The sequence below is a fragment of the Mesoplodon bidens genome (genome assembly GCF_964165515.1).
Source record: "Mesoplodon bidens genome assembly, chromosome: 2".
Taxonomy (NCBI): domain Eukaryota; kingdom Metazoa; phylum Chordata; class Mammalia; order Artiodactyla; family Ziphiidae; genus Mesoplodon; species Mesoplodon bidens.
In genome coordinates this window covers 44,322,243-44,345,137 of record NC_138177.1, presented here as the reverse complement: position 1 = coordinate 44,345,137, position 22,895 = coordinate 44,322,243, and the positions used below count along the sequence as shown (strand labels likewise).

Below are 22,895 nucleotides of genomic sequence, written 5' to 3'. Positions count from 1 at the left end.
GGAAAATACTGGGCCTCTGTAACCATGAGGTTTTGCTACCTTGAAAAGCTATCAGATGCTTAATAAGTGTTCCTAGTTGGTGATGAAGATGTTAGTGATTCTTCTAAAGTAAAAGGGTTAAACCTTCTTTAAGTTTTAAAAGGTTACATCCAGTAAGGATGGGGAAGCCCAGGTTCTGGAATAGCCTATTCAGCTATTGTCATGCTGAGTTGTAAGAACAATAGCAAAGGTTAGGGAGCTGGTAAGGAGAAGGGAAAGAAAAGGAAGTTGATTTAAGGGGTCTATACAAGAGGCATGATGTTCTTCACCTTGAGATGAGGCATTAGTAGCATCATAGGCTTCTTAGAATGCTGAGGAGGCTCTGCAAAGACTAAAAACCTTGAGGAAACATACTTTAAACCTTTACTATAAATAGGCCTGGCCAAGTCTCCCTCCAGAGAGAAACAAGATGATCCCAGCAGAGTCAACTAAGAAGCACACTCTTTTTACTGGAGTATGTACCCAAAACATGATTGATTTGCCTGCCATTCATTCATTTGTCTAACAAATGCTTATTGAATTCCCACACGTACATTCTTCTAGGTTCTGAGAATACCGAATGGGACATGGCAGACAAACCCTTTCTATTACCATGAAGACATTTAAACTAATCGTTGTAATAAGTTTGTGATGAGAGTAATGCTAGGGAAGTACAGGATGATGTAGCTACAAATATCAGGTGATCCTGATGTTGTCGAGGGGATCAGGAAATGGCTCCATAAGGATGTCTAATTTAGGATGAGTAAAAAGTATCCCAGAGAAGGACAGGGAATCAGTATTCTGGACAGAGCAAATAATAACTAATGAATGAAAGAAGGAAAAGAAAAAATGGTGTATTTGAGGAAATAAATGTTCAGGATGGGCCCCAAGAGTAGACTTTGAGAGGGTTGGGGGTTAGAAATGAAGCTGAAACAGTAGGTAAGCCCTAGAACATATGAGCCACTTTAAAGAGTCTGGACTAAGTGAAATGGGAATCAATTGAATAGTTTTATGCAGTGGAAAATACTTGATTGATTTATGTTTATTAAGGGGCACTCTGGCTGCTGTGTGAATGCATTTAAGGGAGATGGACTTAAGTCAGCAAGACTGGTTAGGAAGCTGCTGAAATAATATAGATGAGACAAAATGGTGGACTGGACTATAGTTTTAGCAATGTGAATGGAGAGAAGTGAAAGGAATTGAGAGAAAAAAGGTAAATCATCAAGACTTAGGGTTGATTTGATAAGACTGGGTGAGAGAAAGAATAAAGGATTATACTGAAGTTCCACTTGGGAAACTTAGTGGTTAATGGTGTTATTCACTGTGATAAAAAAATTAAGTAAGAATAGGTTTAAGAAGTTAAAGGATTTCATTTGGAGAAGTGCTGAGTTTGAGATGGCCAGGAGTCATCTTAACTGAAGATGTTTCATAAGCAGTCAGTTGTATAGATACAGAATTCAGTAGGGAGACTTGACCTAGAAATATGTATTTGAGAGTCATCAGCAAATAGTAATAGAAATAATTGAAGGGATATGGCTATCCAGGGAACACGAGAAGAATAGAAGCCTGAGGGACAAAGGTAGTTAAGAGGAGGGTGAAAGAAAATGATCCCATTAGGTTGATGGAAAAGAATTAACTTGAATGGTTAAAAAAAAAAAGCCACCATGGAAATGTACTGATTTGGAAATTAAAAGCAAAGACTGATTGGGAGTCATCATCAATGCCATTTGCAGCTGTAAAGATCAGGCAAAAGAAGGACAGAGAATGGTGCACTGAATTTAGTGACAAGGATGAGAGCATTTCCAGTAGCGTTCAGAAGGCAAGCGACTGTTTGTAGTACTCCATTTTCTTCCTTTTCTTGTAAATCAGATCACTGGGCTGTGAGAATTATGTGAAAGTTAAGAATACATGGAATACAGAGGAAGACCTCTTCTTTGAGTCAAGTGCATAGCTATCACCATCACATTCATGGTGATCCTTTAGGAGCTATTTCTGCTCACTTTGGAGTCCTCAGCTTTGTTATTGCTAAGTGGTGTCGATTTGCTTAGTTTTAGGGGAATGACATACTATTTGAATAAACTGTTGAAAGATTTTTTTTAAATCCAACAAAACAAACATGTTTTAATGCATAAGGATTCATTTTAATTATCCACAAGCATTAATGTTTCAATCGAGAACAATATTTACTTATATAAATTTGATGTTTTCTGGACCTTATTTTTTAGTGTCTTAGAAAACAAAAAAGCACCTTCAGAGTTTGAATGTACAGTTTTGTCACCATTCAAAGATACGAGTCTGTACTTTAGGATACTATGTGCTATTTGATGAATACTGACTACATTGGTATAGGCAATTTTCTAAGGTCATGAATTTTTTTAAGAAATGGGAATAAATAATTCTTCTTTACTTTGATGGCCTTGGTTTAGTTTTTGAGGGACTCTTCTTTATTTTTCTCTTTTTTTTTCAAGCTTTGAGTTTGAGTGGCTATGTTCCTGAAGTCTTGTATCATGAAGGATAGTAGAAAAATAAGGCACAATAGAGAGTGAATAGACAGCATTATTGATTTAGATAAGTAGTCCTAGTGCATATTTTTATGAGTAAATTTTCATTCTTTCCAGTATCTTTAGGAAATTATGGCAGTGGATCCTCACCCTAATATAACCTGCTATAGGGTGGATTTCCACATAATGTGAATTTGCCTTACACTCCTCCTAAAGATATTTAGTCTTTAGAATTAATAAGATTTTACTGGTGAGGAAAAATAATATGTCATAGTTAAACCTACAAGTTTGAATCCTGGCTCCTGGCTCTACCACATATGCATTGTGTGTCTTAAGTTTTTTAACCTCTCTAGTCTCAGTTTCTTCTATGAAAAATAGAATCTTCCCCAGAGAGTTGTTGTAAAGATTAAATAAGTTAATATTTTTAAAAGAGCAATGCCTAGCACATAGTAAGCACTATCTATGCATATAAGATTTTACTCAGTCTCATTACACAGACCTGTATTAATAATGAGAATCCTTTTTATTATGAGTTATATATGTTTATTGAGTGGTACAATGAATTCATTATTATATTTTACAGTATTATTCCAGTTGTAATGAGTAAACATAAACACTGTCTTGCGTTGACTTTCATTTGACTGATGAAATACATCATTCAATGTATCTGGCCAGGATGATTGTTCAGCTGTATTTTTAATGTATGTCTTCAGCATTCTCAAAACACCTCATGCTTTAAAGATCACCAGAACTCTGAGTTTAGGCAATCTGTAGCACTTCTGGTGAGAATTTCAGAGACCTCAGGCCATGCTGCCACTGGGTGCCTAGAACCTGTGAGTTATATTCCAGAGAGAAGTGTCCCATTTTTTCAATTTTATATCACTTATTCTGGATCTGGTATTCTCCTGTAAGCTCTTTAAGTACCTTTGGCAAGCCATATTATCATCACCAGCCTCATCATCATAATTACTAATTGTATAGTCCTTTATATTTTAAGAACACAGACCCCCACACATGTACACACACATGCATACACACAATACTTGTTTCTCCTGTGAAATAGATTATTACGACCTTATTTTATAGATAAGGAATCTGAAACTCAAAAAAGGTTAAATTGCTTGCCTGTAGGCACACAGGTAAGTGACAGAGCTGGAACTAGAGGCTTCTTCCCACCTCCTGCTAACCCCTCTTCCCTCTGTCTTCTGACATCTTCAGCTGCAGCCCTATGACCTCCAGAGACTGCCTTTCCACCTTTGGAAACTCCAGAGAAATTAGAAAAAAACATGTCCCCAAAAGTGGTATTCTACCAGCCTCTGCCAGAAATTGAGTGCAATTAAAAATAAGAAAGTAAAGAGTTATGATTAAGACAAGTCTGAGCTTTCCTTGCATTTAGCCTTTTCCTAATTTGCAGGAATCACTAATTTGTGTAAACACCTGGCTCTACACAACGCTGTGTGTGTGTCATTAGTGCAACCTGAGAGATCATGGTGACTTCGTGAAACCTGTGTCTGGAGAAAAATCAGATCAAGTCTAAGGAAGGTTTTCATTCTTCCTCCAATTTATCATGACCAGTTAAATTTCAAATCGCAACACAGAGATGATTAAAATTTCTAAAGAATTTTCTGTGCAGGTACCATGATCTAGTGCTTTTTGCTGTGAAAGACAGAGGTTACCTAAGTGTGCAGAAAGAGGAAATAGTGGGGTGACTGGGAACCCAGAGTCTGAAAACAGTAGGGATTAGATGGAAATTTCACAGTGTCCTCAAAATCTGAAAATATACATGTCTTTTGACCCAGTGTTTCCACTTCTAGTAATACTTGAACACATCAGCAAAGGTATGGTTATAAGAATGTTCACTGAAGTATTATTTTCCATAGCGAAAACAAACAAAAACCAAATCCATATTTATCAATAGGGGCATGCCACATCCATCATCCTGTGGAATGCTAGGCAGCTGGTAGAAACTATGAGGTAGTATAATGAGTACTAAAAGGGAAAAATGACTAAAATTGGTTAAGTGGGAAAAAAATCCATTTACAAAACAATGTGGTTAATATAAGACCACTTTTGCAAAAATATTAATGATCATCAAAATGGAAGAGGAATAAAGTAAGGTTAGCACAGAGAAGAAAAACAAGTGGCAGTTATGTGTGCTATACTGTGTCTCATTGTTATCATTGAGATTACAGAGAAGTTGAATTTGGGGGGATATATTAATTCATTTCACAGGTATTTCTTAGAAGTCAGTTACATACCAGGTACTGTCTAGGTGCTGAGGATATTCATAGATCTTACATTCCTAATTGGAGGAGATAGAAAATTAGCAAATAAATGTATTAACATTTGAATTTTGGATAAGCAAAGTCTCTTATTATTAACAATAAGAAGATTTTATTATTGAAGTATAGTCGATTTACAATGTTGTGTTAGTTTCAGGTGTACAGCAAAATGATCCACTTGTACATACATATATATATTCTTTTACAGATTATTTTCTTTTATAGGTTATAACAAAATATTAAGTATAATTCCCTGTGCTATATAATAAGTCCTTGTTGGTTATCTATTTCATATATAGTAGTGTGTATCTGTTAATCCCAATCTCCTAATTTATCCTTCCCACCTTCTTGTTTTCTGTGTCTGTGGGTCTATTGCTGTTTTATAAATAAGTTCATTTGTATCATTTTTTAAGATTTCACTTAAGCGATACCATATGAATTTGTCTTTGGCTTACTTTACTTAGCATGATAACCTCTAGGTCCATTCATATTGCTGAAAATAGCATTATTTAGTTAATTTTTATGGCTGAGGAATATTCCATTGTATATATGTGTGTATATATGTATATACATGTACACATGTGTATATATGTATATGTGTGTATACACACACACACACACACACACACACACACACCCCACATCTAATAAGATGATATTTTTAAGATAAAAATATGAGAAGACCATTACCAAAGAAAAGGGGAGGCAGGGCTTCCCTGGTGGCGCAGTGGTTGAGAGTCCGCCTGCGGATGTAAGGGACACGGGTTCATGCCCCGGTCCAGGAAGATCCCACATGCCGCAGAGCGGCTGGGCCCGTGAGCCATGGCCGCTGAGCCTGCCTGTCCGGAGCCTGTGCTCCGCAATGGGAGAGGCCACAGCAGTGAGAGGCCCGCATACCGCAAAAAAAAAAAAAGGAAAGGGGAGGCAGATACTATGAAGGTCAGTGGCCTTACTGGAGGTAAAAGTTTGGTAACCAAAACAAAGCTAATGGAAGCAACTCAACAAGTGGTTGATCTCCAAAATATACAAACAGCTCATGCGCTCAATACCAAAAAAGCAAACAACACAATCAAAAATGGGCAGAAGAGCTAAAGAAACATTTCTCCAAAGAAGATATAAAGATAGCTAAAAAGGACATGAAAAGAGGCTCAACTTCACTAATAATTAGAGAAAGGCAAATCAAAACTACAATAAGGTATCACTTCACACCAGTCAGAATGGCCATCATCAAAAAATCTACAAACAGTAAATGCTGGAGAGGGTGTGGATAAAAGGGAACCCTCTTACACTGTTGGTGGGAATGTAAATTGGTGCAGCCACTATGGAGAACAGTATGGAGGTTCCTTGAAAAACTAAAAATAGAGTTACCATATGATCCAGCAATCCCACTCCTGGGCATATATCTGGAGAAAACCATAATTCGAAAAAATACATGACCCCAGTGTTCATTGCAGAACTATTTACAATAGCCAAGACATGGAAGCAACCTAAATGTCCATCAACAGAGGAATGGATAAAGAAGATGTGGTACGTATATTCAATGGAATATTACTCAGCCATAAAAAAGAATGAAATAATGCCATTTGCAGAAACATGGCTGGACGTAGAGATTGTCATACTGAGTAAAGTAAGTCAACAGAGAAAGACAAATATCATATGATTTCGCTTATATGTGGAATCTTAAAGAAATGGTAAAAATGAACTTATTTACAAAACAGAAATAGAGTCACAGATGTAGAAAACAAACTTATGCTTACCAAGGGAGAAGGGGGGGAGGGATAAATTGGTAGTTTGGGATTGACATATACACACTATGATATATAAAACAGATAACTAATAAGAACCTACTGTGTAGCACAGGGAACTCTACTCAATACTGTGTAATGACCTATATGGGAAAAGAATCTAAAAAAGAGTGGATATATGTATATGTATAACTGATTCACTTTGCTGTACAGCAGAAACTAACACAACATTGTAAATCAACTATACCCAATAAAAATCAATTTAAAAAAATAATAGACTTAATTTTAGGTCCATAAGTTCTGACAGTGCCTCCAGACTTGAAGCATGACTGAGTGGCTTGCTCAGATGGACATCCTTTAAGTAAGTGATTATTTCTCATTACCCACTTGTATATGGGAGGAAATTGAATATAGTTGTTGATTCTTATACTTTTCACAGACATTTATTTAAACAAAAATGTAGATTCTTAGCTGTTCCCTTTATAATATTAACCTTACTACTAAGATAAGCTCATCATAGAAAACAGTATATTAGTATTTGTTTTTTTACACTTAGAAAATTATGAATTCTCAAATGTAACAGATTAATTCCTCTTTAATAAGATCATTGGTAAGGTGGGAATAAAAGTCAGATAGAAATGTTTAGTTTTAATCAATAATTAGTTTTATTTTTTTAACATCTTCATTGGAGTATAATTGCTTTACAATGGTGTGTTAGTTTCTTCTTTATAAAAAAGGGAATCAGCTATACATATACATATATCCCCATATCTCCTCCCTCTTGCGTCTCCCTCCCACCCTCCCTATCCCATGCCTCTAGGTGGTCACAAAGCACCGAGCTGATCTCCCTGTGCTATGCGGCTGCTTCCCACTAGCAACCTATTTTACATTTGGCAGTGTATATATGTCCATGCCACTCTCTCACTTCATCCCAGCTTACCCTTCCCACTCCCCATGTACTAAAGTCCATTCTCTACATCTGTGTCCTTATTCCAGTCCTGCCCCTAGGTTCTTCTGAACCTTTTTTTTTTTTTTTTTAGATTCCATATATATGTGTTAGCATACTGTATTTATTTTTCTCTTTCTGACTTACTTCACTCTGTATGACAGACTGTAGGTCAATCCATCTCACTACACATAACTGAATTTTGTTTCTTTTTATGGTTGAGTAATATTCCATTGTATATATGCGCCACATCTTCTTTATCCATTCATCTGTTGATGGACACTTAGGTTGCTTCCATGTCCTGGCTATTGTAAATAGAGCTGCAATGAACATTATGGTACATGACTCTTTTTGAATTATGGTTTTCTCAGGGTATATGCCCAGTTGTGGGATTGCTGGGTCATATGGTAGCTCTATTTTTAGTTTTTAAAGGAACCTCCATACTCTTCTGTATAGTGGCTGTATCAATTTACATTCCCACCAACAGTGCAAGAGGGTTCCCTTTTCTCCACACCCTCTCCAGCATTTTTTGTTTGTAGATTTTTTGGTGATGGCCATTCTGACTGTGAGGTGATAGCCTCATTGTAGTTCTGATTTGCATTTCTCTAATGATTAGGGATGTTGAGTGTCCTTTCATGTGTGTGTTGGCAATCTGTATGTCTTCTTTGGAGAAATGTCTATTTAGGTCTTCTGCCCATTTTTGGATTGGTTTATTTGTTTTTTTGATATTGTGCTACATTAGCTTCTTGTAAATTTTGGAGATTAATCCTTTGTCACTTGCTTCGTTTGCAAATATTTTCTCCAATTCTGAGGGTTGTCTTTTGGTCTCGTTTATGGTTTCCTTTGCTGTGCAAAAGCTTTTAAATTTCATTAGGTCCCATTTGTTTATTTTTGTTTTTATTTCCATTTTTTCTAGGAGGTGAGTCAAAAAGGATCTTGCTGTGATTTATGTCAAAGAGTTTTCTGCTGTGTTTTCCTCTAAGAGTTTTATACTGTCTGGCCTTAAATTTAGGTCTTAATACATTTTGAGTTTATTTTTCTGTATGCTGTTAGGGAGTGTTCTAATTTCATTCTTTTACGTGTAGCTGTCCAGTTTTCACAGTGGCACTTATTGAAGAGGCTGTCTTTTCTCCATTGTATATTCTTGCCTCCTTTATCAAAAATAAGCTGACCATATGTATGTGGGTTTATCTCTGGGCTTTCTATCCTGTTCCATTGATCTGTATTTCTGTTTTTGTGCCAGTACCATACTATCTTGATTACTGTAGCTTTGTAGTAGAGTCTGAAATCAGTGAGCCTGATTCCTCCAGCTCCATTTTTCTTTCTCAAGATTGCTTTGGCTATTCAGGGTCTTTTGTGTTTCCATACAAACTGTGAAATATTTTTTCTAGTTCTGTGAAAAATGCCAGTGGTAGTTGATAGGGATTGCTTTGAATCTGTAGATTGCTTTGGGTACTAGAGTCATTTTCACAATGTTCATTCTTCCAATCCATAGAACATGGTATATCTCTCCATCTGTTTGTATCATCTTTAATTTCTTTCATCAGTGTCTTATAGTTTTCTGCATACAGGTCTTTTGCCTCCTTAGGTAGGTTTATTCCAAGGTATTTTATTCTTTCTGTTGCAGTGGTAAATGGGAGTGTTTCCTTAATTTCTCTTTCAGATTTTTCATCATTAGTGTATAGGAATGCAAGAGATTTCTGTGCATTATTTTTGTATGCTACTACTTTACCAAATTCATTGATTAGCTCTAGTAGTTCTCTGGTAGCCTCTTTAGGATTCTCTATGTATAGTATCATGTTATCTGCAAAGAGTGACAGCTTTACTACTTCTTTTCTGATTTGTATTCCTTTTATTTCTTTTTCTTCTCTGCTATAGCTAAAACTTACAAAACTATGTTAAATATTAGTGGTGAGAGTGCACAACCTTGTCTTGTTCCTGATCTTAGAGGAAATGGTTTCAGTTTTTCACCATTGAGAATGAAGTTGGCTGTGGGTTTGTCATATATGGCCTTTATTATGTTGAGGTAAGTTCCCTCTATGTGTACTTTCTGCAGGGTTTTTATCATAAATGGGTGTTGAATTCTGTTGAAAGCTTTTTCTCTATCTATTGAGATGATCATATGGTTTTTCTCCTTCGTTTGTTAATTGATTGATTCACGTATATTGATTGATTTGCGTATATTGAAGAATGCTTGCACTCCTGGGATAAACCCCACTTGATCATGGTATATGATCCTTTTAATGTGCTGTTGGATTCTGTTTGCTAGTATTTTGTTGAGGATTTTTTCATCTATGTTCATCAATGATATTGGCCTGTAGTTTTCTTTCTTTGTGACATCTTTGTCTGATTTTGGTATCAGAGTAATGGTGGCCTCATAGAATGAGTTTGGGAGTAATCCTCCCTCTGCTATACTTTGGAAAAGTTTGAGAAGGATAGGTGTTAGCTCTTCTCTAAATGTTTGATAGAATTCGCCTGTTAAGCCATCTGGTCCTGGGCTTTTGTTTGTTGGAAGATTTTTAATCACAGTCTCAATTTCAGTGCTTGTGATTGGTCTGTTTGTATTTTCTATTTTTTCCTTGTTCAGTCTCAGCAGGTTGTGCATTTCTAAGAATTTGTCCATTTCTTCCAGGTTGGCCATTTTATTGGCATATAATTGCTTGTAGTAATCTCTCATGATCCTTTGTATTTCTGCCGTGTCAGTTGTTCTCCTTTTTTGTTTCTAATTCTATTGATTTGAGTCTTCTCCCTTTTTTTCTTGATGAGTCTGGCTAATGGTTTATCAATTTTGTTTATCTACTCAAAGAACCAGCTTTTAGTTTTAATGACCTTTGCTGTTGTTTCCTTCAGTTCTTTTCCATTTATTTCTGATCTGATCTTTATGATTTCTTTCCTTCTGGTAACTTTGGGTTTTTTTTTTCTTCTTCTTCTTTCTCTAATTGCTTTAGGTGTAATGTTAGGTTGTTTGAGATGTTTCTTGTCTCTTGAGGTAGGATTGTTTTGCTATAAACTTCCCTTTTAGAACTGCTTTTGCTGAGTCCCATAGATTTTGGGTCGTCCTGTTTTCATTGTCATTTGTTTCTAGGTATTTTTTTACTTCCTCTTGGATATCTTCAGTGATCTCTTGGCTTTGTAATAGTGTGTTTTTTAGCCTCCATGTGTTTGTATATTTTACAGATTTTTTCCTGTAATTGATACCTAGTCTCATAGCATTGTGGTCGGAAAAGATACTTGATACGATTTAAATTTTCTTAAATTTACCAAAGCTTCATTTGTGACCCAAGATATGATCTATCCTGGAGAATGTTCCATGAGCACTTGAGAAGAAAGTGTATTCTGTTGTTTTTGGATGGAATGTCCTATAAATATCAATTAAGTCCATCTTGTTTAATGTATCATTTAAAGCTTGTCTTTCCTTATTTATTTTCATTTTGGATGATCTGTCCATTGGTGAAAGTGGGGTATTAAAGTCCCCTACTATGATTGTGTTACTTTCGATTTCCCTTTTTATGGCTGTTAGCCATTGCCTTATGTACGGAGGTGCTCCTATATTGGGTGCATAAATATCTACAATTGTTATATCTTCTTCTTAGATTGATCCCTTGATCATTATGTAGTGTCCTTCTTTGTCTCTTGTAATATTCTGTTTTAAAGTCTATTTTGTCTGATATGAGAATTGCTACTCCCGCTTTCTTTTGACTTCCATTTGCATGGAATATCTTTTTCCATCCCCTCACTTTCAGTCTGTATTTGTCCCTAGGTCTGAAGTGGGTCTCATGTAGATAGCATATGTATGGGTCGTGTTTTTGTATCCATTCAGCCAGTCTATGTCTTTTGGTGGGAGCATTTAGTCCATTTCCATTTAAGGTAACTATCGATATGTATGTTCCTATTCCCATTTTCTTAATTGTTTTGGGTTTGTTATTATAGGTCTTTTCCTTCTTTTGTGTTTCCTGCCTAGAGAAGTTCCTTTAGCATTTGCTGTAAAGCTTGTTTGGTGGTGCTGGATTCTCTTAGCTTTTGCTTGTCTGTAAAGTTTTTAATTTCTCTGTTGAATCTGAATTAGATCCTTGCTGGGTAGAGTAATCTTGGTTGTAGGTTTTTCCCCTTCATCACTTTAAATATGTCCTGCCACTCCCTTCTGGCTTGCAGAGTTTCTGCTGAAAGATCAGCTGTTAACCTTATGGGGATTCCCTTGTATGTTATTATTTTCTTTTCCCTTGCTGCTTTTAATATTTTTTCTTTATATTTAATTTTTGGTAGTTTGATTAATATGTGTCTTGGCGTTTTTCTCCTTGCAGTTATCCTGTATGGGAATCTCTGTGCTTCCTGGACTTGATTATCTCCTTTCCCATATTATGGAAGTTTTCAACTATAATCTCTTCTCAGTCCCTTTCTTCTTTTCTTCTTCTTCTGGGACCCCTATAATTCAAATGTTAGTGCATTTAATGTTGTCCCAGAGGTCTCTGAGCTGTTCTGAATTCTTTTCATTCTTTTTTCTTTATTCTGCTCTGCCGTAGTTATTTCCACTATTTTTTAAAATTAATTTATTTTTGGCTCTGTTGGGTCTTCGTTTCTGTGCAAGGGCTTTCTCTAGTTGCGGCAAGCAGGGGCACTCCATCACGGTGCGTGGGTCTCTCAGTATCGTGGCCGCTCTTGTTGCAGAGCACAAGCTCCAGACGCGCAGGCTCAGTAGTTGTGGCTCACGGGCCCAGTTGCTCTGCGGCATGTGGGATCTTCCCAGACCAGGGCTCGAACCCGTGTCCCCTGCATTGGCAGGCAGATTCACAACCACTGCGCCACCAGGGAAGCCCTATTTCCTCTATTTTATCTTTCAGGTCACTTATCCATTCTTCTGCCTCAGTTATTCTGCTATTGATTCCTTCTATAGAATTCTAAATTTCATTTATTGTTTTATTCATTGTTGTTTGTTTGCTCTTTAGTTCTTCTAGTTCCTTGTTAAACGTTTCTTGTGTTTTCTCCATTCTATTTCCAAGATTTTGGATCATCTTTACTCTCATTACTCTGAATTCTTTTTCAGGTGGACTGCCTATTTCCTCTGCATTTGTTTGGTCTGATGGGTTTTTACCTTGCTCCTTCATCTGCTGTGTGCTTCTCTGTCTTCTCATTTTGCTTATCTTACTGTGTTTGGGGTCTCCTTTTTGCAGGCTGCTGGTTCATAGTTCCCGTTGTTTATGGTGTCTGCCCTCAGTGCCTAAGGTTGGTTTAGTGGGTTGTGTAGGCTTCCTGGTGGAGGGGACTGGTTCCTGTGTTGTGGTGGATGAGGCTGGATCTCGTCTTTCTGGTGGGCAGGACTCCGTCCGGTGGTGTGTTTTGGGGTGCCTGTGACCTTATTATGATTTTAGGCAGCCTCTCTGCTAATGGGTGGTTTTGTGTTCCTGTCTTGGTAGTTGTTTGGCATAGGGTGTCCAGCACCGTAGCTTGCTGGTTGTTGAGTGGAGCTGGGTCTTAGCATTGAGATGGAGATCTGTGGGAGAGCTTTCGCCATTTGATATTATGTGGAGCCGGGATGTCTCTGGTAGACCAGTGTCCTGAACTTGGCTCTCCCACCTCAGTGGCACAGGCCTGACACCTGGCTGGAGCACCAAGACCCTGTCAGCCACATGGCTCAGAGAAAAAGTGAGAAGAAATGAATGAAAGGAAAAAATAAAATAAAGAAGTTATTAAAATAAAAAAATTATTAAAAGTAAAAAAATTAAAAAGTAATAAAAAAAAGAGAGCAACCAAACAAATCCATCAATGATAACCAGTGCTAAAAACAAAAACGGACAGACAGAATACTAGGACAAATGGTAAAAGCAAAGCAGGCAGAATTACACAAAGAAGTATACATAAACACACTCACAAAAAGAGAAAAGGGAAATATATATATATATATATATATATATATATATATATATATATATAAAGGAAGGGAGCAACCAAATCAATAAACAAATGTACCAAGGATACTAAACTCTAAATAGTAAACTAAGATAAACATAAAACCAAAAAAAATTAGATACAGAAAGCAAACCCCAAGTCTACAGTGCTCCCAAAGTCCACCGCCTCAATTTTGGGATAATTCGTTGTCTATTCAGGTATTCCAGTGATGCAGGGTACATCAATTTGATTGTGCAGATTTAATCTGCTGCTCCTGAGGCTGCTGGGAGAAATTTCCCTTTTCTTTTCTTTGTTCTCACAGCTCCTGGGTTTCAGCTTTGGATTGGCCCCACCTCTGCATGTAGGTCACGTGAGGGCATCTGTTCTTCACTCAGACAGGACGGGGTTAAAGGAGCAGCTGATTCAGGGGCTCTGGCTCACTCAGGCCCGGGGGAGGGAGGGGTACGGAATGTGGGGTGTGCTTGCAGCGGCCGAGGCCGGTGTGACGTTGCAACAGCCTGAGGCACGCCTTGTGTTCTCCCTGGGAAGTTGTCTCTGGATCGGGACCCTGGCAGTGGCGGGTTGCACAGGCTCCCGGGAGGGGAGGTGTGGATAGTGACCTGTGCTTGCACACAGACTTCTTGGTGGCTGCAGCAGCAGCCTTAGCATCCCATGCCTGTCTCTGGTGTCCGCGCGGATAGCTGTGGCTCACACCCATCTCTGGATCTCATTTAGGTGGTGCTCTGAATCCCCTCTCCTCGTGCACCCCAAAACAATGGTCTCTTGCCTCTTAGGCATGTCCAGACTGTTTCCCGGACTCCCTCCTGGCTAGCTATGGCGCATTAGCCCTCTTCAGGCTGTGTTCACGCGGCCGACCGCAGTCCTCTCCCTGGGATCCGACCTCCGAAGCCTGAGCCTCAGCTTCCAGCCCCCACCCACCCCAGCGGGTGAGCAGACAAGCCTCTCGGGCTGGTGAGTGCTGGTCAGCACCGATCCTCTGTGCGGGAATCTCTCTGCTTTGCCCTCCGCACCCCTGTTGCTGTGCTCTCCTCTGTGGCTCTGAAGCTCCCCCTCTGCCCCCCATCTCCGCCCGCGAAGGGGCTTCCTAGTGTGTGGAAACCTTTCCTCCTTCACAGCTCCTTCCCAGGGGTCCAGGTCCCATCCCTATTCTTCTGTCTCTGTTTTTTCTTTTGCCCTACCCAGGTACGTGGGGAGTTTCTTACCTTTTGGGAAGTCTGAGGTCCTCTGCCAGTGTTCAGTAGGTGTTCTGTAGGAGTTGTTCCACCTGTAGATGTATTTCTGATGTATTGTGGGGAGGAAGATGATCTCTACATCTTACTCCTCTGCCATCTTGAAGATCTCCTACTGTTTTATTTTAAATAGCAAATTTCACACTGCTCAGGATTATCTGTACTGTAAACTAGAAAAATTTAATAACATGTTGGACAATGATTAACTGTATTGTTCAAGACCATATTAATCAGGTTTTCTCTTTGTGCTTGTGCACCATCTTTAAGCAGGCTGCAATTTTCCGTCTTTAAAATTAAGTTGAAACTGGTAGAGAAACAACTCTTAACAATCTCTTAACTGTTTATGTTAAAATATTATTTTGCAACTTTCTTGATAGTATTTACTTATTAATTCAATGCAGTTTATCAAGTTTCTACTCAGTGCCTTCTCTATTCCAGACACTAGATGTTTTATATACACCATTGAATGTACTATAGACTCCGAACTCAAGAATGCTTAGTCTAATCAAAAAGACAGCTAGGTAAATAGAAAAAGAATATCAACAATTGGAGGGTTTATTTCTAACTGCATTTGGAGTGATTCAGCATTTTTTACCACTGATTGATACTGCCTATACTTCTCTAACCAGAGAGTCCCCCCAAAGCAGAATTAAAAATTCAATAATTGCTTTTAGAGCTAAGTACATTCAGACACAGTCCCTTATGGGAACAGTAAGAATCTTCAGGCTGAATCACTACAAATTTAGTACTTCTTTCCCTGCAAGTTCCCTTTAAGTTGCCTCAGTGATTAAGGAATGCTTGATCTTGCCAGTTATGTGTGCCACAAAGTTCTCATTTTTCCAGTTTGCTTTTTTCAGAACCAGACCCAGAAAACAAGCAATTATTTCTTGCTAGGTCAATACAAATGGGAAATAAAAGACCTTTATAAAATAAAAGTAGATCATCAAATGTGTGCATGTATGTGATTATGGATGGATGAGGAAGAGTTGGTCTGCCATGTGCCACCTTCTAAGGATATTTGAACAGTTTCCATACACACACACACAAACATATCTATGACCATCCAAGTGCATGTATACATCATGTTGAAGTACAGGTACATACATATGCTCTCTTATAAATCAGATTTTCAGTATAAATATTTAGAACCAGACTTTGTCTGATCAAGCTGCTATAACAAAATACCACACCCTGGGGATCTTATAAACAGCATTTATTTCTCACAGTTCTAGAGATTCAAGATCACAGTGCCAACATGACAGAGTGAGGACTCTTCCTGGTTTGTAGACAGAACTTTCTTACTGTGTCCTCACATGGTGGAAGGGGTGAGGGATCTCTCTGGAACCTCTTTTGTAAGAGTGCTGATCTCATGCATGAAGGCTTCACTTCATGACTTAAGCACCTCCCTAAGGCCTCACCTCCTAATATAATCACCTTTGCAGTTAATATTTCAACATATGAATTTTCAGGAGACACCAACGTTCAGACTATAGCAGAAACCATCAATTATATTTCGCACATCAAAATTTAAAACAAAAAGCGACAGAGGTAAAACAAAACAAAACAAAGCAGTAGTTATTTGCTTGCCAGGTAAAAAGGAGACCATTTCACTTAAAAATTGAGTTCTGTGGGGCTCCCTAATCCGAGAGCAGAAGTGCTAGCAATAGGGAATGGGGGAGTTGTTCCACGTTAGGAGATTATTCTAAGAGATATCCTAGATTATTAAATTCTAGTTGGTTAAGAAAAAGATTATAAAGTTTCCCGTGGGATGGGTCATTATTCTGTTTTAGGTCACTAAAGTGCAGATATAATTTTAAAGAGGTCGAAGAAAACATTATGCACATGCTTAGCACTTGGCAATGTCTTTTTCTTCAACCTCAAACAAAGGCCACAATGATAACTATACAGTGATAGGCTCTTGCAGTTGAAGTGCATTACCCAGCCATCCTGCTAGGTGTGTGCTGTGAAGATGCCTGTTCCACAGCTGAGGAAATGGCATCTCAGACAGGTTAACTTCACTAATTCCACAAACATTCATTGAGAAACTATTCCTTGGACTTAATCATTCTCCAAATGGGCCTCAAAATGAACTTGCCAGGCCTTGTTTATTTGCTTTCCCTGGAATCAGAAACAAAATATTTTATTGCTTATTTAGTAAATAGAGGATTCCTAAATGACCAGTGTGGGGCTGGAGTCAAAGTTCTTGCACACACCGTTTCTGCTCTCTAAAATCTCTGTTTATATCCTGAGCAAACAGCATCACTGCTATGAGAACCAACCACGTCACCTGGGTTCACACTCCAGGCTCTTTTACTCTGTTTTGCTGCTTCTCCTATGTATTATTGCCTTCTCTACATTCAAATACTTCTTTAAATTACAGATTAAAAAAGAAACAGAGCTTTAAAAAGTTAGAGATTGCCTTTTGATCAGAAGTTTCAATGACAGGATTTGTCTCCAAAAACAAGGGCATCTAGTACCTGTAATATAATTTGGTTAATAGAGTTTAAGCTCACAGATTCATTTTTAGAGTCATAACTATATAAAATGGAAGCTTGTTCCTCACAACTTGCCTAAGTACCTCAATTCTCAGACCTCTCATATTACAAAAGGCTACAATCTTCTTTTGAAAACCCCCAAATACAGTGATCAGAAGATAAAGCACACAAAACATTGACTGTCCTGTTGGTGTCTCTGTCATTTCTCTGCATGCATGTTCCAGGTGGGAGAGTTCAGAGCCCATGCTGCTGAGTGGACAGCCAACGTCACGGCCGAATTCAAGGAAACCAGGAGGCGGCTGAGCGTGGAGATTTACGACAAGTTCCAGCGTGCCACCTCCATAAAGCGGAAGCTCTCCGCAGAACTGGCTGGAAACCACAACCAGGAGCTGACTCCCTGTAGGAGGACCCTGTCAGTGAACCACCTTGCCAGCGAGAGGGATGTCTTGCCTCCCTTACTGAAAACTGAAAGTATCTATTTGAACGGATTGACGCCACACTGTGCAGGCGAGGAAATTGCTGTTATTGAGAACATTAAATAACCCTCTCTTTGAAGAGCCCTAGGCATAGCCATAGGTGAGGACTTCTATATGCTCTTTTTGACTGTTGTTGGTAGTGTTTTTTAAATTGTGCATGAGCTCCAAAAAGGAAAAAAAAAAAAAAAAAAGATACACCTATCATTGTCATCTACCATCAAGAGAATTTGAATTCTGAGCCAGCACTATCTTTTTGATGATTCTTGTTGAATGGTCCACTTTCTTTGACCAGTGGAATAAAACAAGCAATGTCTGATGCCTTTTTGTGCCCAGACTGTTTTCCTCTCTCTTTTCCAAATGTGCCAAAAGGCCTCAGAATGAATTATAATTGTTTCCGGTAATAATGTAGCTTTGAGGGATCAGTCCTTAACTTTTCAGGGTCTACCTAACTGAGCCTAGATTATGGACCATTTATGGATGACAAGATTTCTTTTTGTAAATGGCAAGAAATTCTTATGCAGCCTTTTACCTAAGAAATTTTCTGTCAGTGCCTTATCTTACGAAGAAACAGAACCTCTCTAGCTAATGTGTGGTTTCTCCTTCCCCGCCCCACCCCTAGGCTCAACTCCGCAGTCCTTTACCCCACAACTCCTGTTTGAATACCATACCTTGCTGGAAACAGTGTGTAAAATGACCGGAGTGATGATGCCCGAAGAAGGAATAGATGCCAAATTAGATGGACATTGAAGCAACACTCAGAAACCCTAGCGTTAAAGGCACTGCAGAGAAATGAGGTGCAAAGACGGCCCCTCTTGAGTATTTATTTGACTCAGGTACCAATGGTACATTATATACAGTGTAATTATTACCAGGCCAGTAAAATTGACTGCTCTCAATCAGTCCCTTTTTTCCTGGCAGTATTTAAAATTTATCAGTTTTGACTAACTATATATACATCTTTTAATGGTGGAAGAAGAAAAGCCATATATATATATATATCCATATATAAATGATCTGACAAAACAATGAAAATGGATATTCTTGAAGGCGAATTTAGACAGTTGGTGTGAATTGCCATTTGGATGAAAAGAAGATAGTAAAACAATGTGTTACAAGCATTTGCTAATAAACATTGTACTGCCAGCATCTATTTGCTTTTTGATGTATGAAAAGCTCATATGATTTTCTTTCCTTGGGTAACTTTTGCCAGATGAGGGGAGGGAATGTAGGAGGCAGAGTTGGGCACAGTCCTAGCCTTCTGTGGGTATACCTCTGGAGTTGTGGCTGAGTGTGAGAGCAGAGTCGAAACTGGGATCACTGTGATTTTGCACATGGAAAAATGCAGATTGCAGGCATAATTCATCTCTGACATTAGAGAAAAAGCTGTTATAGCACAATTTAAATCTTGAGATTTTTTTTAAAAGATAGAAAAGGCTGTTAATCCTCTTTAGTTTAATTTTATATCTTGCAACTCTTTGGATGTTTTCAAGATTCAGAAGAAATTCAGTAAAGGCACCTACCTAGTAGATTGCTACTCTTTCTTTTATTTTCATACACAGATCTGCTGTACATTGTAAATATAATTTGTAAAATGCAGAAAGAAAATGATTTCCCTAAATATAATTGCAAAACATTACTTTTATTCTTGGGGGTCAGGGGTGTATCTGAATACGGGGCATTCAGATTAGGGTCTTAAAAAATAAACCCAGGATCTTAAAAAAAAACTTAATAGATGCTTATTTTCCAAAATTTAAATTTAAGCTAGAAATGTAAATATTCAGTTAACTTGTTGAAGGTACTTTTATAAACTTAAAAAATTCTAACCAAAATTTTAGAAAGTCAGGCTCTTTTAGAAGGAAAGCTACACCCATTTCCTCAATAACTGTTCTGAAAGTTCATATGGTGGAATGCACCATGTATAAACTGTGAATTGTATTGACAAATAAAGTTTGTAATTAAAGTCGGTATTTTCTGAGTCTCCTGCTTGCTGCTGAGGATTTAGATCTGATTCTGGCTGTGCAGAACTCCAGAACTCCACTTTTCATGCTGAGTTTTTGTGGCTCCTTTGTTCACAGTATTCAAGAAATATTTTTGATGCAGTATTACTACCCTTGTTAAATACATGCAGATGTCTTACTGGTGGCTGTTAATCAAAAGTAAAATCCTGAAATTTCACTTTTAAAATATGATATTTTAAAGAGCATATAAATTCAAGATGGTTTCTGTTAAATTATATTATATCAATATCTTAAATCATTGTTAGACCTTGTCTTGACACTGAAGTAATTGGAATGCTGAACATGGGCACCTGAATGTTTTTGTAGGAAAAGTCAAAGTCAAACATCCTGGCAGTGTTGAAGCCTAAAGAAGGTAGTTGCCAACTAATCTTCTAAACCTCGTACCCCAAATATTTGGACTACATACCTTGTCAGTATTTTACATAAATTTATTTATTCATTCCCAGGCACCTTGATACTCAGTAAATATCCTAAAACTGATCCCCAGCATTATCCTTAAGATTGGGGAAAATCTAAGGAAACGTGTGAGTATTATATCAATTTTATTTTTTCACGTTTCATTTTGTTTACCTCTTGTGGAGAGAATATTGACAAAGGTTTTGACATAGTCTATGAGTTTATTTTTTCAATGGACCAGTTTAAGAATGAGTAGTTTTGCCCTGAAGGATATTTGGGAAAATAAAAAGTACCAAACCCAGCAAGGATCAGGAACTGTCTGATCTGGAATCTTAGACATGGGTTCTAGACAAGGCTTTCTATCCACCTTACAACTAGTAAATTTAAAATGACTGTTTTGGAGTTCTATTAATTTATTACATAAATCTATGTACTTTGCTACCATAGTTCATGTCACACTGCCTTTTTTTTCAATAATATTTCACCCTTGCAATACAGGAAAAAGTGAAAATTTTAAAGCCAAGAAGGAATTGAATAATTTGTCTTGGCCGTCAAAAAAAATGACAGAAGGGTGTAAGGCTTGGTCTTTTTCTCAAATTCTAAGGAACATATGACATAAAAGGAGGACTAAACCCCACCTCACTTTGTATAAAAAATTCTGCAGAATTCACTGATTCTGAAGGCCAGAAGTTCAGACTAAGAGAAATTGTACATGGAACACCAGAAAAAAATATTTAGACATTCTGAAGACTTGAGATAGCTATTTATGCCTAAGAACTATTTTTGTTTTCCATTAAAGAAAAATGTTTGCTGTTCTAGTAAAATCATAACTTATTTGTGGTTTGCGTTCCTTATCAAAGTGTGAGTACAAATTTGCTTTTGTGTAAAGTAAAAGATGTCTCTTTGAATACTCATAACTGCATTAAAATTAATATATGATTTTTGCTTCAGCATGACTTTACTTAAATGTTCTTTTCCAGAGAAACTTACTGGTCTTGCACATGCTCATCTGTTGGTTCTGAGATGGCATGGAGTAACCTGGTTACTTTTGGTAGAAACTTTTGGCGGTAACTTACTGTGGCTATCTTAATAAGGGGGAATCTTCGTAACTCCACGGGCCTCCTTCATCCCACCCCACCTCAAAGGATTATACAGCTTTTGTTTCACACATGATACTTCCCCTCCCAGATCTCAGCTACCCCTTCCTAAAAGACAGGGATTATTTCCAATAACCAGGACTTTTTGACTCTGCTCTTTTGTTTGACTCAACACCATTTGTTCACTAAGCCCCAGTTTTTACTATTTCTAATATTCATAAAACCATTTGTTATTTTCCTAGGATTAGCATTATAAAATATGTTCACTGTGTTATGCCTATCTCAATTTACAGCTATTTTGTTTTCTTTTTATCTGTCACTCTTTTCCAAAGTACTTCCGTACATTCACCAAAGACTCACTGCCTGGTCTTTATTCTTTTTCTTTTGCCCTCTCAGATTGGATTTCTCTCTGAGCTCCATCTTCATCTAGCTAACTCCAGTTGGATTTCTCCATTTCTCAAAGGCACCTCAGCATAACTAAGACTCTCATTATCTTTCCCCAGACCTGGGCCTCCTTAGGTGTCACCTATTTCAGCAAATGGCATCACTGTCCATTTGGTTGGGCAAGTCATCTTTGATGTCATCGTCTCTCCTTCAACCCCATACCCACCTATCACCAAGACATATTGACTTGCACCCTGAATGTGTCTTGAGTTTATACAAAGCCATAACCTTTATCCAAGCCACTGCCATAGCTCCCCCTTCTACTAACTGCTTTTGTTTCATTCTCTGCTCCAGATGAAAGAGTGATCTTTTTCATATGCAAATCTGATTGTGTTACTGTCCAGTTTAAATCCACTAATTGTCCTTCATTTCTTTAGGAATAAGACCAGAATTCTTCAAATGGGTCTTCTTTTGGCCTCCCTTATACCATCCTCTCCGAGCTCATATTGTATCACTCTCTACCTTTCTGTACCCCAGCCCCAATGGATTTGTCTTTTTCCATGAAGTTATGCCTGGAATGCTTGCTCTCTTTTTCCTCAACTTTTTTTTCACTTAACAAAATCCTCCTCATTCTTCATAACTCAGCTTAAGTATCACTTTCTCTGATAAGCTTTCCCTGACTCCAATTCAGGTAACTTTATAATACACTCTATAAAACCCTGTTTATTTATTTCCCTGTTTATGATTAGATTCATCACTATTCCTCTTGATTATCTATCTTTCCCACTAGAATCTAACTCATTTGTTTTCGCTTACTAAAGTACTTTTATTTCCAAATACTAGCAAAGTACACATAGTAGGTACTCAAAAAATACATGATGAATAACTGAATGGAGATAAAAACAGGGACTTAACTATTGTAACCATCTGAAGTATTGTAGCCATCTGAAGTATAAATATCCCACATTTTCTCAGCTCTGCAAACATTTATCTGTCCTCTTCTACTGGCTTAGTAGTAAATGGGATACAAATATTTCTCTTATTAACTGACAAGCTGGTACTAGTTACTCATTCTATATAAAAAAATCAAAACCAATTCTTCAACTAAGGAGACTTGCAGTTTGTCATTATACACTCTTACTTGTTCTAAACAAGGGTTTCATTATTTTCACTTTCAAATTTTGGCTTCCAATAGATACTATCAAAGCTTTTCAATTATAATTTAATCCTGAAAATTTGTTTAGAAATTAAGTGTAAATCATATTTGCTAATACTAGGAAATGGGTGCCTTTTATTAGTAGAAAGCTAAATGCACATTTATTATCCTTGCCAAATAAAATTCAGCTTTTTCATGCTTAAATTTATAAGCAGTCTGGGAAGAAATACATTATTGGGTACATCTTG

At 37.6% G+C, this 22,895-nt stretch overlaps 1 protein-coding gene across 1 annotated transcript in view; it reads left to right on the top strand.

Moving 5' to 3' along the window:
- The window catches only part of KCNK2 (potassium two pore domain channel subfamily K member 2), a gene marked incomplete at its 5' end in the record, with an annotated part of 165,423 nt that extends 147,374 nt beyond the window's left edge, over positions 1 to 18,049 (top strand). Inside the window, one exon of the mRNA XM_081226181.1 lies at positions 17,345 to 18,049. Coding sequence (XP_081082307.1) covers positions 17,345 to 17,662 — 318 coding nt within the window. The 3' untranslated portion in view covers positions 17,663 to 18,049. The remainder of the gene's footprint in view (positions 1 to 17,344) is intronic.
- Positions 18,050 to 22,895: the final 4,846 nt, after the last annotated feature.